This window comes from Nelumbo lutea, chromosome 1, assembly GCF_056320005.1.
Source record: "Nelumbo lutea isolate HS-2025 chromosome 1, American lotus-T2T, whole genome shotgun sequence".
NCBI lineage: Eukaryota > Viridiplantae > Streptophyta > Magnoliopsida > Proteales > Nelumbonaceae > Nelumbo > Nelumbo lutea.
Window position 1 is genome coordinate 209,510,080 of NC_142684.1, and position 19,065 is coordinate 209,529,144.

General features: G+C 39.0%; 1 protein-coding gene across 2 annotated transcripts; it reads left to right on the plus strand.

Moving 5' to 3' along the window:
* The first annotated feature begins 892 nt into the window (after nucleotides 1-892).
* LOC148880723 (putative methyltransferase PMT14) lies at nucleotides 893-15,561 on the plus strand. Of its 2 annotated transcripts, none has more exons than XM_088962723.1 (8): nucleotides 893-967; nucleotides 1,092-1,306; nucleotides 2,478-3,149; nucleotides 8,634-8,844; nucleotides 9,503-9,782; nucleotides 13,482-13,871; nucleotides 14,154-14,231; nucleotides 15,109-15,561. In XM_088962723.1, the coding sequence occupies exons 3-8, from the start codon at nucleotides 2,505-2,507 to the stop codon at nucleotides 15,344-15,346; spliced, it is 1,842 nt and encodes a 613-aa protein (XP_088818849.1). In that variant the 5' UTR covers nucleotides 893-967; nucleotides 1,092-1,306; nucleotides 2,478-2,504; the 3' UTR covers nucleotides 15,347-15,561. The 2 variants fall into 2 exon arrangements, with proteins under 2 accessions (XP_088818849.1, XP_088818850.1); XM_088962724.1 differs by having other exon boundaries at nucleotides 902-984.
* The last annotated feature ends 3,504 nt before the right edge of the window (nucleotides 15,562-19,065 follow it).

The window sequence follows — 19,065 nt, forward strand, 5'->3', positions numbered from 1 at the left end:
GGCTTTCTTGTAATGTCAATCGGCCTCACATGCACCATCAGGATTTCATTCGCTTTTACCTTTCAGACTTTTTTTTTCTTTTCTTTTGAACATAAAATTTCCTTTTTGGTAAAAAGAATTAATTCAATTACAAATTTCCCTAGTTGTAGTTGATTTTTTTTAGGTAGTTAGGTTAAGTGGTGAGGTCGGATCAGGTCCCAACGCAGGGTCCCAACAGCCTTTGCAACCGTGCATTGAGATGACAGCATCTCCCTGTCTTTCATGGCGAGACGCTTCTAATGTATAGCTGGAATGGCTGTTGGGACTCTGTGTTGGATTAGATGCCGGTGCCCACCTCCACGGACAACCCCCATCAATACATAATACGGCCAGGCCCATGATCAGCTCTGATTCGATTCATTATATCAAATGGGCCTGGGGCGAAAAGACAATGAAAAAATGAGAATGATTAATTAGGCGATGTGATAATTGGGTCATGCTACACTGGAACTGGAAAAGACGGAATGGGAAACAAGGATTATTGTATTTGTTGCTGAGTGCTGACTGACTCCATGCAACCAGGACAGGACAAGAGCAAAGAGGGAGTATGATTTATGAACCAAGGGGAACGATACCGTAAAAACGCCATATCTACGTTTTGTAATAATGGGTCCCACAATGTAGTGTGAAAATTTCAAGAGTTGCATACAAATCGTTGCTTGCAAGAAATGCACGTGAATTGTGATTTATGATGTTATGAAACATGGATGTTTTGAAAAGCATTAATAGCATCTCTTGCCACGTGGTCATATTGGACCCACAGAACCTTCGTTACACAAATGGGTATCTATCTATCTCTTCACAAGGAAAATTAAAGCAACAAATCATAAAAGGAAGAGGCCAACAACGATCAGGATAGACAGGACACGGAGTTGGCAAATGAGTATGGTGGTGAGGGAGCGACCGACGAGACGACGATCCCATAAGGGTAGTTTTGGAATTTAAGTTAATTCATACCGACATCTTTCCTTTCGAATTCATTTATTCCTCGTTTGATATTTTTCGTCATGTTGCGTGGTGGGTAACCACTAACCACTAACCACTATACGCAGATCACAGATGTTCACTACAATGCTGGTTTAGTGGAGTTAATACCCAGTCTCAGTCACACTTCCCTAAGCTCTCTCTCTGGTCTGGACCGTCTGGTCTCTACTCTAAATCTGCCTCAGGTGCTCTCTCTTTCTCTCACCATTTCAACTAATATAATGGCGAGAGACTGAGGAACCGACACCACTAGATCAGATCCGTTAAAGCACTCTTCTGACAGGTACGTCTCTCTCTCTCTCTCTCGCTCGCTCGCTCCTTCATTTCCGTACAAATTGTAGTTTTGTTTCGAGATTGCTTCACTTATGCTGTTCTCTTTGCTTTTACTTGCCGAGATGTGAGATTTGTTCGTGAACCTCTCTTGCCTCTCCTTTTTGGGTTAACTTGATTGGATTTAAATGTCGGTACTGAAAATTTTATGAAAAGAAAGGATGATATGTTCGGATTTGTGATCTGAAGAACTTGCATTGGGTGGTGAAGCGGCTCACTTAATTCTGTCCCCTGTTGTAATCCTGGGGTTCTAGGTTGATCACATTTTGTTATTTTGTTATTTTTTTTGTAGATATGTCATCTTTCATCTTAGAAACAAAACGATTGAAAGGATCGGAAATGTTTTTGTTCTCCAAACTTAAAAACGAATGCTACATTTTTTAGTCCGTCGGAAATGCTCTTGGCAGCAGTTCAATGAGGGTATTCAATTTGAAAAAGCAAATGCACTGGGTACTATGGCGGAAAGAAAGGAAGGACAGAAAACATATCAATTTTTAAATTAAAAAATAAGAAAAATCATGTGTAATTGTGCCAAACGTTATCAAATTGAGGGATTGAATGAAATAAGGAAATAAAAAATAGAACTGAAATCGACTTTTGCAACCTGATTTGCTTATTGTTCGACCTTAGTTTTTTTTTAGGTGAAAATTTTATATGCAATCTCAGTTTCTGTTCCTTATTTTGTTGCACTTACTTGCATTCATTATATGTGTTGTGTTAAAAGTATCTTTACGTGTTTTTCACAGTATAGAGCATATGTAGCACAGGCCTCATGGGACTATTAAGAACCAATAATGCGAATAAGGCCTCAAACAAATTTTATCAAACCAACAATATTTTAAAAAAGAATGCCATAAGCGAATTGTTATCTTGCTGATATGAATAAGGTTTATCTCTGACTACTGAATCATGCTTCATACTCCTTTGAAGTTTAAATAAAATTTCTTGTCTTTCATTCTTCAACAACTGATCAGCGATTTCCTTTGTGGTTATTGTGATTATCATTGTTTGACACCATAAAGTAATAATTCCCCCCCAAAAGAAATGAAAAAAAGAAAAAAATGGAATATGTACTTTGGCAATTTGTTGCAAGTTCTTACCTCCTAATTTGTTGCAAATTACAGAAAACTGGGAACTGTTCAAAGCATATAATGGGCTCAAAACTCAACTCAGGAGGCAGTAGGAATCGGAGCCCAACATCTATATTTATTGTGGTTGGCCTCTGCTGCTTCTTTTACATACTGGGGGCATGGCAGAAGAGTGGTTTCGGAAAGGGAGATAGCATAGCATTAGAGACTACCAAACAGACAGACTGCAATATCTTGTCCAATTTGAATTTCGAGACTCATCACAATGATGTTGGTGAGATCGTTGACCCTTCTGATACAAAAGCTGAAGTCTTTGAACCCTGTGATGTTAAATATACAGACTATACTCCTTGTCAAGAACAAAATCGTGCAATGGCCTTCCCAAGAGAGAACATGATCTACAGAGAAAGACACTGTCCCCCAGAAGATGAAAAATTGCGATGCCTTATTCCAGCACCCAACGGTTACATGACTCCATTTCCCTGGCCAAAGAGCCGTGACTATGTACACTATGCTAATGTTCCTTATAAGAGTCTGACAGTTGAGAAGGCTGTCCAGAACTGGGTACAGTTTCAGGGTGATGTTTTCAAATTTCCAGGTGGGGGAACAATGTTTCCTCAAGGAGCAGATGCATATATTGATGAACTTGCATCAGTTATCCCTATTGCAGATGGTTCGGTTAGAACTGCACTGGACACGGGTTGTGGAGTATGTTCCCATCCTTTTATCTTTCGTTCTTTCTTATGGTAAATTAATGAATATATCTATTTGGTTTGTTTTCTTAGATTTCATGCTTCATAAATTTGGACTTGCATCATCCTTCTCTTCCATGTGTGTAGCTAGTATTTAAAGTTAGTTAGATTTTGCAGGGTCTTAGACATACCCAAGAAGCCTCTATTCTGCTTCTAGAGGAAGGCTTTTAAGGACTGATGGACATGGCACAATGCTTTTTTGTAAGAAAATCTGGCATATGCTTCTGTGCTTAGGGATGGGTTCATGGAACAGCAGAATAAACGGTCATTGGGGCAAGAAAAAAGTAAAAAAGCAAAAGAGGAAGTTTCCCTATTTAATTCACACCTGGTTGCCATCCCTTTCTATGGTCAAGATCCACCATGTGGTGGGTCTGACCTTGATAATTTCTTACCTGATTAACTGAACTGAATGGTTCTCTTGGGCTTAATAATCAGGATTCTGGCTATTAGATATCTATGTTGAGTGTTGACTTGATCGTATCCATTCAATATACCATACCTTTCTCAAAAAATAAAAAAATGTACAGAGTTGCTTCAATTAGTTCAAAAATCAAAATGTATGCCTTGATCCTGATAACTCAAACAAGCGTATTTGGGCCCCTCAACCTAAGGGTCTGTTTTCATGTGCCTCCTTCAAGTCTCTTTGTAATTATTCCCCCTCTCCTTTGTTCCCCTTGAAAGAGTTCTGGTGCAAACCTGTTCCCCCTAAAATAAGAGTTTTTTGTTGGGAAGTAATTCATGGAAAAATTAATACCTCGGAAATGCTACAGAAGATGAAACCCAATTTATGTCTCTCTCCTAACTGGTGTGCCTTATGCAGATCTGATAATGAGAGTTGCTCTCATTTATTGATTTCCTATTCTTTTGTTGCAGATATATGGAATTGTTTTTTTATCTTTGTTTGGGTGCAGGTGGTCCTTACTAGAGGAGGCTAATTTGTTGTTTGATCCTTCTATGTTTACTTGGCCAAAAAAGAGGGGAAGGATAATGTGGAGGTGTGTCAGAGCAGCCTTGGTTTGGACTATTTGGGAAGAGAAGAATATGAGAATCTTCTCTGAGAAGGAGAGAAGCAAGAACAGATAAGGGACTGTGTGATGATTAGAGTGGTGGGGTAGGATCATAACCCAAGAAGCAAAGCTTAAAACCAAGTTTACTATAGAAGAAACAAGCATTGTCATGTGGAATATATGGCAAAAGGTGAAATAACAAGATATTCAATAACAAAACTTTCCCCACTGATCAGACAATTATTAAAATCAAATGGGACTTCGATGAGTATTTAAGGTATGTCACCCAATGTCCTCAATTGCCTCAAAGGGGAATGCTGAGAATCTTATTAGATGGACCTGGCCGAGTAACGACATAGCTAAGATTAACTTTGATGCTTCCAGGAACCCTGATGGTAAAGCGGCGGTTGGTGCAATATTAAGAGATGAATGGGGGCAGACTTTGTTATGGTCACACCAACCGGTAGCGCACTGCGGCGCAGTCATAGGCAGCAGCACGCACAGCAGGCCGCACAGCAGCAGGCACCGCCTGGCAACGCCGCACAGCAGTACGCACCGCCCAACAGCGCGCAGCATGCAGCACGCACCGCCTGGCACGGTAGCAGCACTAGGCAGCAGCACACACCACATGGCAGCAGCACGCACCTCACGGCAGCAGCACCGTGAGACGCGCGCACCGCCCGACTACAGCAGTAGGGCGGGGCCCACATGACATCTCATTAGGGTGGGGCCACACTCTGCTCACCAACTTGCTGCCAGCTTCACCATCCCTTATCCCTTATCCCTTATCTTATCATATCCCTTATCTTATTTTATCTTCTTAAGTAAGAGTTGTGTTACCATTAGGAGTTTTAGTTTAAGTTGGATTACCCTAGCCTAGCTGAATCCAACAAGGAATTCCCCCTATAATCTCCTATTTAAGGAGCCACGAATTGAAATAAAGGATTCAGTTTTTCAGTCAAGAAAAGAGTGAGGAGAGTTCGGGTGGTCTTTTGGACAAATCACCCCAAGGGAGAGTTCGGGTGGTCTCTTGGACAAATCACCCATTTAGTTTCCGCAATAGGGTCTACACGCAAGGGAAGGCGCAAGGGGGAAGTAGGGCTTTCTCATCGAGGACCGACCCGTGACGAGATCCTACGCGCGGGCCCATAACATTTGGTATCAGAGCCAAATGTCACGGGCGATATGGAGCAGCTATCATTCAAGGTCAACGAACCGGAAAATAGGCTAGCAGAAACCAGCACAGAGGTTTGTGAAGTCAAGGAAGATGTCCGGGGGATGCGACACCTGCTGGAAGCATTCCTCTCCAACAAGGAAAGGAGTTCTGTGGGAATCGCCAACACAAACAGTCGCCGTCCGGACTGGGCAGAGGCATCCAGCGAAGGATGAAACTGTAAAGTCTCCTCCTTTGGTCGGGGATAATGTCACGAACATTATATTGGTACCTGCAGAATGCGCTCCTTGGTCGAAGACAGGTGGGCTTGGCGATGTTGCTGGGGTTTTACCGAAGGCTTTGGCTCGGCGTGGACATAGAGTTATGGTTGTGGCACCACGGCATGGTAACTATGCAGAGATATAAGGTGGACGGGCAGGATATGGAGGTAACTTTCTTCCAAGCTTATATTGATGGCATGGATTTTGTGTTCATGGACATCCCTATGTTTCGCAATATTGAGGGAAATATATATGGGGGAGGCCGAGAGGATATTTTAAAACGCATGGTTCTCTTCGGAAAGCTACTCTTGAGGTTCCCTTCTGTAAGTATACCCGGTGCGTTCTTGTGATCCACAACATAGCACACCGGGGCTGTGGTCCAGTACGCGATTTTTGTTATGTGGATCTTCCACAAAACTACTTCAAACTATATGACCTAGGAGGTGGGGAACACTTCAATGTCCTTGCGGCTGGCCTGAGTGCAGTAGATCGTGTAGTCACTGTAAGCCATGGTTACGCCTGGGAGCTGGAAACTAAAGAAGGTGGCTGGGGAACGCATCAAATAATCCAGCTTTATGCACTGGGCTACGGGGCAGTCCCTGTTGTTCATGCTGTTGGTGGACTAAGAGATAGTGTGCAGCCGTTTGATCCATTGGCATAGTTCCAAGCCCCGTATCCGGAATTCGAGCTTGAGGACAAGCTCGTTGTCCAGGAGGGGTGTAATGTTATGGTCACACCAACCGGCAGCGCACTGTGACGCAGTCATAGGCGGTAGCACGCACAGTAGGCCGCACAACAGCAAGCACCGCCTGGTAGCGCCGCACAATAGCACGCACCACCCGACAACGCGTAGCACGCACCACCAGGCAGCACACGGCACGCACCGCCTGATAGCGCGCAACACACACCGCCTGGCAACACGCAGCATGCACCGTACAGCAGCAGCACTAGGCAGCAACATGCACCACACGACAACAGCAGTACGCATCGCCCGGCAGCAGCAGTAGGGCGGGGCCCACATGACAGCTCATCAGGGTGGGGCCACACTCTTCTCACCAACTCGCCGCCAGTTTCACCATCCTTTATCCCTTATCCCTTATCTTATCATATTCCTTATCCTTATCTTATTTTATCTTCTTAAGTAAGAGTTGTGTTACCATTAGGAGTAGGTAATTAGGAGTTTTAGTTTAAGTTGGATTACCCTAGCCTAGCCGAATCCAACAAGGAATTCCCCCTGTAATCTTCTCTTGGACAAATCACCCCAAGTGAGAGTTCGGGTGGTCTCTTGGACAAATCACCCATTCAGTTTCCACAATAGGGTCTACACGCAAGGGAAGGCGCAAGGGGGAAGCCGGGCTTTCTCACCGAGGACCGACCCGTGATGAGATCCTACGTGCGGGCCCATAACAGACTTTATGGGTGACTTGTGAGGATGTTGGTGTGTGCTCGATAAATGAGGCCGAAGCTTGGGCAGCTCTTGAGGCTCATCGCATTGCAACCAAATTCCCTCAGTATAAATTCATCATTGAAGGGGACTCGTGCATTATCATTGATTGCCTTTGTGATCATATGGTGCCTCTGTGGAACATTTACAGCCTCATCAATGTATGCCAGCTCCTGCGAGTAAATTCTGAGCTCAACATCTCCTATTCTCATGCATTCAGGGAAGCAAACTTTGTGGCGGATCGACTAGCTAGCCTGGGTCACTCTTTATCCTTTATTGGCCCAAGGCTTTCTGATCATCTTCTTAGTTACATTTGTCTATTTAATGCTTGGGGTCATTATTCTGAGCGTCATGCTTCGTTCAAGGCTTAGTTGTCTTTTTCTTTTTTCTTTTGTGCTTCTTTTTCTTGTTCTTGTTGTGTTGTTTCTTTGTTTTATCCTTCCCATTGTATCAAAAAAAAAAAGAGTGATTCATTGGATCAAATCTATGGATCTGTTTTCTTAAATTTCTCCTGATGACTTGTGGAGAAATTGAGAAGGAGTGGCAAGAAGTTCTTCCAGAAGGGAAAGGATAAATGCTGTATGGCTACCCCCACCTGAAAACTATGTGAAACTGAATTTTGACGGGAGCAGCAGGGGGAATCCAGGACCTGCCGGCATAGGAGGGGTTGTGAGAGACATGGATGGTAAATTGTTAGCCTTGTTTTCTTGCCCAGTGGGGATTGGGGACTCTCTTGAGGCAGAATTACTTGCTGCCTTACAAGGAGCACAAGGATGTGAACTTGAGGATAAAAATGTTTTTATGGATGAGATAAAAATGTAATATGGTGTTACAGGGATGAGATAAAAATGTTTTTATGGATCACCAAGGATATGAACTTGAGGATAGAATGGGTGAGGAGATTGGCTAATGGGTTAGGTGATACCCTTGCCAAACAAGGGGTGAATAGACAATCTTTGTTTTGGGCTCACCTGTAATATTTTTGTAATAGTTTATGTTCTGTTTTTGTTTATAGAGAGGTAGCATCTCGTGCCTCTCTAAGGGATGCTTGTAATGCCTATACCTTCAGAATTAATAAAATCTATTCTCATTCATAAAAAAAAAGATCTCTTTGATGATAAAAACAAATGCAATGGTTTGGATTATTGATTTCATCTTGCAAGTATATGACACATTTTGACCTAGGGTATCTTACAATCATTTTTTGGTGGGGCCCTACCTCCTTCATGAGCTATTAGCATTAAATATAAGATAGTAATGGCACAGCTAGCATTTTAAACAGTTTTCCTCATTTATTTCTGAGTGGAATATTCTTTCTATGATAGTGAGAAAAAAATCTTTATTAAAACAATGAAAGGGAGAAAGAAGAAAGACCCTTTGGAAGCAAGAAGGGCCCAAAACTACACATTTCCATCAAGGTGTTTTAAGCAAAATTATGTTTTAGCTTGGTTCTGTACATTATCCTTATCACATTCTGTTCTAATTTGATCTCTCTGTTGACGACCTTTGGTACTCGATCATTTGTACTGGACTGACTACCACAAGCATGACATAGGTTGCAAGCTGGGGTGCCTACCTCTTGAAGAGAAATGTACTGGCTATGTCATTTGCACCACGCGATAATCATGAAGCACAGGTGCAGTTTGCTTTGGAGCGAGGTGTACCCGCTATTATTGGTGTTCTTGGCACTATCCGTCTTCCTTACCCATCAAGAGCCTTTGATATGGCTCAGTGTTCTCGATGTTTAATACAATGGACATCAAATGGTAAATGCTAGTCCTGACCCAAAATGGACATTGCAAGATCTCTTAATGTTCATTTTCATCAGGATAAGGAAATCACTTAATACAACTATGATTGTAATGTTGATACTCTTTAAAATTTTATTTTATTTATTTTTTCATCACTTTAAGTTCTGTTTTTTTTTTTTTTTTTTTTTGTCTTTTCATAAATCATCTTATGCATGTAAAGTAAGTGCCTTTGGGATTATCTATATTCTATAGTAATTTTTCAAAGTATTGTAAATCTCCTTGATTTAGAGATACTAGCAAAAGGTCTAGCATGTTGCAAGTTATATATTTTTCAAGAAAAGTTATTTCCTTTTAATTTTTCAAAATTCTGGCAACATGTAGAAAGCTGTAAAGTGTATATTATACACCTATTTTCCTTTATTACTAATAAGGGGCAGTGATGTAATTTTCACACTATTTTTAAGAGCATATATTCTAAGGGTGGGCCGGCTATGAGGCTATCACTCTTCATTCTCTCATTCAAAGGTATAAGATTTCTGTCTCTGTTTATTAAATATTCCTAGACAAAGATATGACAAGATTTTCAGGAACTTGATGTTTATAATTCAATGTATTGGAAGAAAAATATAGAAAAAAAGGAAAAATCTCATACCTCAGTGTCTTCCATTTGCAGATGGTATGTATATGATGGAAGTAGATCGAGTTCTTAGACCTGGTGGGTACTGGATCCTGTCAGGCCCTCCCATCAACTGGAAGACCTACTACAAGACATGGAAGCGGTCTAAGGAAGACCTCCAGAAGGAGCAAAGAAAGATTGAAGAATTGGCTGAACTTCTTTGCTGGGAGAAGAAGTATGAGAAAGGAGACCTTGCAATCTGGAGAAAGAAAGTGAATGCTGAATCCTGCCATAGAAAATCTGCTAATTTCTGTGCATCAGCAGATGATGATGTCTGGTCAGTTTATGTGCCTTTCCATTTTGTTGAAGAATTCATTGTGCTTGCTTTACAGATATTGTTACATTGGTCAAACATGGGTATGAATTGGATGCTGCAAAAGATAACTAGAACATGTTCTATCATATCCAAGGAGTTTTCATGCTTTAGTACTTCATCTGTAAGATTCTTAAAATATAAATTTGATTTGCCAAAAACATTGGGCTTTCTAATCTGTGGTCAGAATTTCTAAATGAATTTTCAAAGCAATAGGTTTAGTGCTTTATCTTTTTTGATGCTCTTGTCCTCTTGACTCCTTGACCATTGTAACAATATTGTTACTTCTCTGGTTATACAGAAAATGATTCCCTAATATGGTCAAATAGGGATATACATAAAAAAATATGGTCAAATGGGATCTTTTGTACACAACCTGCCATATTTCTGCCACATGGAAGGATAATGTGCAATCTGAACCATCTGCCAAGTGGGGATCCTCTGGATTGGCTACCTATGTTGTGCAGTCTTCAAGTCCACATTATTATGTGTCCCACCTTTCATTAGTGTCTTCCACAAATAATATTGACCATTGAAAGTTTCAATACTTTTGTGGAAATATAACTTGTATATTCATTCATATAGGCACAGATAACTTGTTTCAATATTTTAATATTCAAGACACTTTGTATTAGTGTCAACTTCGCACTTGTATAAATAAGTTCTTTTTTTTTTTTTTCAACTGGCTTATTTTTTACCAAAATGTGTTAGCTCAGAGTGCCAAATAGCCTTCACTTACATCTCACTTTTGTAAGCAAGTTTTGTTTTTTCTCTCCTTCCAAACCGGTTATTTTCTACCAAAATGTTCCAACTCAGAGTTCCATATAGCCTTGGATTTTTAATTAGCATCTAATGATATACCTAGTAATTAGGATGGCATTGACCCATGTCTACTATCTATAAACAAGGCTCATGGTTAGATCTCCAAGATTAGGAACATAACCAATAGATTAGATCTTTCTCTTCTGAAGGTTTACTTTCAATTTCAATATCACTTCAAAGCAAATAAGAACACATTTAAGTAGCTTAGATCTTCATGGAGTGCTCTAGAAAAAAAATAACAGAATCATCATCAAATTGATGTTACAATCGCTCTAACTTTCTATGTTAACCCGCAGAAAGGAAAATAATAAACCACAAAATTGAAGAAACACCAAGATTTAATGTGTTTTGGCTTGGTGCAATGGGCACCGGTTTGATGGAAGGTGGAGGAACTTGAAGGAGTGCTGCTCAAAAAATGCACCAGAAGATGCTATGATCGAAAAAACAAACAAAATTGAACAAAACCCAATACATCAAATCACAAGTTTCTAATGGAAAAGCCAAACCAATAACAGAACAGAAGATTGAAAGTATAATACTAGAATCACCAGAGTTATCGAAACTGAAGAAAAGAAGATTGAAAGTATAATAGTAGAATCACCAGAGATATCGAAACTGAAGAAAAGAAGATTGAAAGTATAGTAGTAGAATCACCAGAGATTGAAACTGATAAGAACCCAGGTAGAAAGGACAATTGGCTGCTGAAAAATTGAATATAATAATGTAGAACCACTGCTGAAAGATAGCATTGAACACCTAAATGCACAATGGAATTGAATTCAGAAATCAAGATCTTGGACTAATTATAACTATCCTAAAATTTGCTACAATATCCCAAAAGAATACCTCAAGAAAATTGTACTGGTTCTTCAAAATCAGAACTCCTAAGAGATCATCAAACTAATTACCATAGAGAAAACTAAATATTCATCTGAGAGATCAAAACCCTAAGCTCCTATCCTAAATATTCAGAAAGATGATTTCACCTCTTCTTAGATGACATTTAACTAGAAATAGATGCCAAATAAACTGATGAGATTGTCACCAAATACCAGAAAAAATCCCCCCCCCCCCCCCCAAAAAAAAAAAAAAAAAAAAAAACCAACCATGGTGTAGCTGAAGTAGCTGATGTCCTGTTGGACACCAAAATATGGATTTCTCAAAATATGAACTAAAAAATGACGAGAAAACTTCTGGTCCTGAAGTAGAAATCCAAATGGTTAGAGAGATATGGTTTTGGTAGAATTCTGTCACATTGATTTCCAAAGTTGTCAAATCTAGGGCTGATTGAAATTAGTCTATAAACTTTCTCCAACCTAAAAGAATGGCCTGAACAAACCAAGATAGGAATCTGAGATAAAAACTCAGCCACTTTTTCAGGGCTTAGGAGGGTGAAATAAAAAAAATGACACCTGATCTATGGGACCTTGCTGAGATTCCAAAGAAACCCCTTGATCAATGGTGTTAACAATCCTACAAGCACTCCAAAAAATCCTGAAAAAACTGACGACCTTTAAAAATACCTCCTACCACTTATGGAATGAAATTGACTGAATAGATCTCATTCACTGAAACAAAATCCACATGCCTCTGAACACAAATCTAAGAATTGCAAGTCTCTCTTTAGCCCAATAAATTTTCAAATTGTTCTCATAAAATGTTTTCCCTTATTTTAATCCAAAGGCTGGTGTTACTCTGATACCATGTTAACCTGCAAACAAGAAAACGATTGAAAATAAGAGGAGGAGATACACCAAGGTTTAACATGGTTCAGCTCAGTAGATCACCTTGACCAAGTCCCATTAGCTGTCAAAGGAGTCTTCTATTCATGCTGACTAATACTTTGCATCAAGTATTTGACAAATCCATACTGCATATGACTAAAGCTTTCTCCATATCTATCTTGCACATGACTTCTGGTTACTCAAAAATGCATTTATTAGCAGTCAACTACATCAATATTTTTTTAGCACATGACTTCTGCTATTCTTCTAACCAGCTCTTTTAGAAAGTTGTCAGGAATCCATCCATACAGGGGGCTTTGACCAAAAACCCTAGTGGATGGTGTAGAGAACACTGATGTGGGCCCCACTGCAGTGGTCCCCACTGTGTTCGTAGGACAGCAGTATTTGTTTCAGTTATAGTAGTGTCAGTTTGAGTCAGTTTGTTAATTCAGCTGTTATTTATTTCAGTTTTATTTACTTTCTTTATTATGTAAGTACCAAGGGCAGATGTGTCCTTTCATCATGTACTAAACATAAACCTATAAATATTAAGAGAGTGGCGGCGGCAGATCTGTTAGAATCTGTCCCTCCTTTCAGAAACTTGTGTTCTCTTGCTTCTCTTCTATTCTCTCCCTTTTTCTCTCATCTTCTTTTCTGTTTTACAAACCTAAAACCTTTTAGGATTCAAGACTGATTACAGTCTTGATCTTCTACTGATGGATAGGGTTGTGGATCCCAAAATAGCTGTATGAACACCACAGGGAAGGTTCTCCATAAACTGCCCTCGATTGTATGATGTTTCAGATATGGTGATTTATTGGCTTGAAGTAGTATTGAGAAACTTCCACTGAATTCTTCTTCACATATAGTATGCCCAATATATTTATATCAGTATTATGAGAATTCTGATCTCTATAATAAAAAGAAGGTTCTTTTTTTTTTTTGATAAATATAAAAGGAAGGTTCTTTTAATGATTGAAATTGGTCAGCACATTCCTTTTCATGCTAAGATCTCTTGTCATGGTTTTAAAGTAGTTCTTTTCTTTATCAAAATTTAAAGTATATATATTTCTTTGCTACGTTACCATCCTGAAGTTCAATTTGTGGTGTATTTTAGGTACAAGAAAATGAAGAAATGCATCACACCTCTCCCTAAAGTGACCAGTCAAAATGAAGTTGCTGGGGGAGCATTGAAGAAGTTTCCAGCTAGACTTTTTGCAATCCCTCCTAGAATATCTAAGAGGCTTGTGCCAGGAGTCACAGCAGAATCTTATCAAGATGACAATAAACTGTGGAAAAAACATGTGAATTCTTACAAAAGGACCAACAAATTAATTGGATCAGGGAGATACCGGAACATTATGGATATGAATGCAGGCCTTGGAAGCTTTGCAGCAGCAATTGAATCACCAAAATCTTGGGTGATGAATGTTGTGCCTACTATTGCAGAGAAGAATACATTAGGTGTTGTATACGAGCGGGGTCTGATTGGGATATATCATGACTGGTATGTTTCTATGATGAATTTTCTTTCTTGTTGGTGTCAAGTCCGGAGCAGATCAGTATTCCTTAGTAACACTCTTTTATAATGTATTGGACTTAGTCATAAGAATTGATCAGACATTTGGTTAAGCATGGCTGAAGTTCATATCCCCCCCCCCCATTATTGCTACAATTTCTCTTAGCCAGTGGATGCAGTTGAAATTTGGATTTGTAAATTCAATTACAGGAAAGGAAAGAGGCATAGCAGTGGAAATGTTGATATGTTTTTCACTGTCATTTTTTTCAGGTGTGAAGCCTTCTCTACTTACCCAAGGACATATGATCTCATTCATGCCAGTGGTGTTTTCAGCATGTACCAGAACAAGTAAGCCATTTTCTTCCCCCTATCATAAACTAATGACATTCAGCTTCTTCAGATTCATTTATATTCAATAAGAAACAATTGGAGTTTGCAATGTCATTTGTTCATGAACAAAGGTGAAAATTCCTTGCAGAACTTTCATGGTTATAATGTTTTTTGAAAACCTAGTTCAAGTTATTGATTCAAATGTCTAAAATCAATAAATCCAAATACGTTTTGCTTAATTTTATGCAAAAAAAGTACTTTGAGCATTTTCCTTGGTTTCACAATTGTTTATTATTGGTTTTGGCAAAACTAATGGACTTTTCCTAATATCTGGCTAAAATGTGGAACATTTATACAAAGGAAATTGAATATTTCATTGTGATAATGTCATTTTTTTTTTAAATATTGAAGAAAGAGAAGATTGAGAGAGATATTTGGAGTTTCTTTTGGGGTTTTTATTGTTCAGGCCACCCCAGAATTCCTAGCTCCACCGTACAGGTGGGGTAGGAGCCATCTTGGAATTGATGCCAATTCACAGGCGGGTATGGGTGTTATAGATGGAGCTGTTTATAATTTTGAATTGTTGTAGGTCTGCAGTTTGAATCAGAATTCTGAGGTGGAGTGCAGTCTAAAAATCCTTTTTCTTTTTAATATTTCAAGATGCTTTTGTTTTGCCACTTGGGAAATGGCTAACTATTGGGGAAATTTCGCCAAGTTTCAGGGAAGTTGCTAACCATTGTTGGATGATCATCATAGATCTTAACTTTTTTTTCCCCATATTAATAAGCCTATTTCCAGTTTTCCACTGAAGCAAATGCTTGACAATCAGATGTCTTACTTCTTGAAAAGAATAGCTTTCTGTTATGTTTTTCTTTGACATGAAACAAATAAACAGGTGTGAGGCTGTAGACATCCTTCTGGAGATGGACCGGATCTTGCGCCCCGAAGGAGCAGTCATTATCCGGGACAATGTTGATGTCTTGAACAAAGTGAGGAAGATAGCAAATGGCATGAAATGGGACACCAAAATGGTGGATCATGAAGATGGGCCGCTTGTGCCTGAGAAGATACTGGTTGCTGTTAAACAGTACTGGGTTGGTGGTTCGGGCAACAGCACATCCCTTGACGAATAAACCACTTCCTGAGATTGGGACTGTATCTTCTTTGAGGAATAGGTCCAATTGTTATGTTTAGAGATGTGTTAGCGTATATAAATTTATTAGTCTCTATGTACTTATAATTAATTGATCCCAAATCAGGGAAGCCCGACTGAAGGCCGTCCCTTAATTAATGCTGGGTTGTACCAGTCATAATTTATAAATTATAACACGGATATTTGTTTGCTCAAGATTCCTGATCTTCTTAAGGTTGCTTGTTTGTTTCTTTTTTTATCCCTTGCAAGCTTCAAAGTATCGTTATGTATTGACCTGTATTGGCCAATACGTATTGTATCGGAAGCACCCTGATATGTCCCTACAGAGGGTGTATCGGGATTTTGACCGGTTCAGAGGGTGGAGGAATCTTAAACTGGCCCTTTTAACCAGAATTGAAAAAATAAAAAAAAAAAGTAAAAAAATACCAATATTGTCTGATACGCCCCCTACTGGTGTATCAGACTTATTGATATTTAGAACCTTCTCAAGTCTCAACATAAGGTAATGGGGGATAAGTGATAGGGTTAATACTGAATAGGTAATCAGACAGTATAATAAGTATAAGAGACCCTATCTATTCAAGAATACCGAGTCCGTTTTTTTCTGGTATTAGCCTTGATGTGTCTTATGAGTTACAGAAACGTGTTTATTTATTGGATATATAAAATTATAATCTAAGATTTCAAAATATCGCAATAATGTATCTGTGCATAACTCACCAAAATGCCAAATGTTGAGATTTAGGCTCAGTTTGGAAGGAGTACAAATATAAATATTTTAAGTGTAAAACCTTACATGTAATTGTACAGTACATATTTGTATTTATACTCCTTCCAAACTGAGCCTTAAGAGAAAATGACATATTCAACCGATGATACCCTTGATAGAGATGGCCTGGCTCAAATCTTCAACCGATGATACCAAATGTGTCAACAACTCATCACTTTGAAGTTTGAACCATTATTTATTCCTGATAACCTTGGGAAAATTTATAAAGCTTCCTAGTTGGCTAAAGGGATAAAGTGTAGTTGCTTCATGGCAAGCAAAATGTTTTACTATGATACCATACAAGAACAAAATCCTTTATTTGTTTTTTTTTTCTTTGTAGTCAAAAGTAATGAATACAAGTTGTAAGAACAGAAATCCTGTTAATTGGACTAGGCAAAGACCCTTGATGATTCAACCTCAATAATCTTGGTATTTGGGTCAAATTCTGATATGCAATTAACAAATTGGAGTGGACTTGTTTCTACAGTAATGGTTCTTTGAGGAATTGAGATTAGTTGAACGCAATAGCTATTCTGCGGGCTGTGGAACCAATGACCAAGTGGTCTAATGTTCTATCTCCATCACCCACATTATGATTAATTAAATTTTGGTACAAGTTGTGGGTGGGTCTGTATTTGTCCACGCTTCCAGCTTAATAGGCTTCATATAAGAGGATATGTTAGAGAATAATAACCTATTCAAGGACCTTATCCAACAGCTTAAGCTTTTAGAGAGGGCATATTAGAGAATAAAAACCCACTCAAGGACCTCACCCAACAGCTTAAGCTTTTAGGTCAAATGGTTCTTTGAAAATCTTATCAAGGTCATATTTATGCTTTTGCCTAATCCCAAAGGGCAGGAATGGGAAGGTGGCTATGATCAAATACATCATCCATTGGTGTTGATGGTCCTGGGTCCAGACCTGTAATAAAACCTGTGGGATCAGGTTGGGCTGTACTCTTCAACCTGTGGTCTGGTTTCAGCTTAACTGTAAATACTAATGTGAATTAAACAGACAAAGCTTTAGCCAATCGGCTGACAGTCTCCTCAATATTTCAAAAGCTAAAAGGAAAGTGGCAGATGAATGTGTAACACAGTAATCCAGTGCAAAGCCAAACAACAATTTGAAGAAGGAATCTAACAGGACAGATCCAACCCAATACGTCCTACTGTGCTTACATCCATTTGACAATTTTGGACAACTCGATTGGAGCTTGTCATTACACCATGTGTTCGATATTCAGAAGCTCAGGACACATCACGACTTCAAGCAATCTGGTTTGTGCATCATTGTACAGAGCTTTCAAAGACTTCCAATAGAAATAGTGTATTGTTTTCAGAACTTTCAAAGAGTTCTAATTGAACATTTCTCCATTTTCAGAAAAAAAAAAAAAAGGATGACTGATTGATCTACCCATTATCCAAGAGGGGAAGCCCTATAAAATTGCAGTGTTTTGGGTCTTTCTTGTGCTCATGTGTCTCCAGACCTCAGCCTTTTCCACCCTTGTCTACTAACCAAATTCAATTGGAACTATTCCAACTTTCAACTTAGTCTGCATTTATTATTTCTTATTTTAACGACTTGTCTCCTTTTTGCAGTTAAAATGCCTCTATAAATACATAAATTTTAACTGTAAAAAAGAGGTAAGTCCTTGAAATAAGGAATGCCAAATGCAACCTTAGCCAGCCGGGCAAAGAAACTGAAAACTAGGACCATCAATTTAAAGCAAGGCCAATCCCCTCTGGAAAGAGTCTCCTCAGTTGTCAAGTGTACATGTACTGATAATGGAGACAACAGTGTGGCCCATATTCAAATGCACACCTTGTTTGCTATGGTAGTGGTCTTAGAAATTTGCAAACATGCATGGGCATTTGTAAGGGTGTCAATGAATCGGTCCAAAATATTTGTTGGATTGGATTGGACCTGGTCCATCCGTAATAAATTTATATTGGATTAGGTTGGATTAAGCCAATATCTGGTCCATTGATATAAGATAAGAATATAAATATCAATGGATTGGGTTTAGGTTGAAACCAATCTAAATAAAAATGAATTTGAATAGGTTAAACGGTCCAAACATTGAATTGGACCAGTCCAAATTAATCCAAAACATTATTGGATTGAATTGGACCTGGTCCATTTATAATGACTCACATTAGACTGGATCGGATTGGACCAAATCCAGTCCAATTGACACCCCTATGATGCATATGTACAATAACAACAGTCAGGAAGCCGAAGTAAAGTTCAACCCTGGCCCTAACCTAATCGTCAACACAACCCAACGGACGGTTGGTTCAAAATACATAAACTTTATGTTTAAAATACATAAAGTTGTCCTTTAAAGTTAAAACTGATAAAATGGGGTTCAAGCGTACACGTAGGGATAATAGAGGGAGGCAAAAGTATGGTCTATATTCAATGCACTACACCTTGTTTGCTATGGTAGTCATCTCAGAAGATTCAAAACATGTATGTCCACTTGTTCCTGTAGCACCTTCAAAGTAGATAAAGCTCATGTTTTGTAAAGGACCATAGAGTGGTTTGCTTTGAAATTGTCCTTGTATGTTAAAATGGTAAATTGGGTTGGAATCGTTTTCAAGAAATAGTATCAAAGCATGGTTATAATCTTATGGGTTGAAAATTTAAGAAGCCATTATAATATATATATATATATATATATATATATATATATATATATAGTTTTTTATTATATATTTATTAATAACACCGGTCATATGTGTAAATCGGGCCATCCCACCCATGATTTGGTTGGACTTTGGACCGTCCCAACACGACGACATGCAGGTCGTGCTGAGCCTAGGGTTTTAGGTTTGTAGGTTGGGTAGACATGGCATGAACGAGCGGGCTATGCCGCCCACGGCCCAGCCTGTAACATGGCCCAACATGGACCATATATATATATATA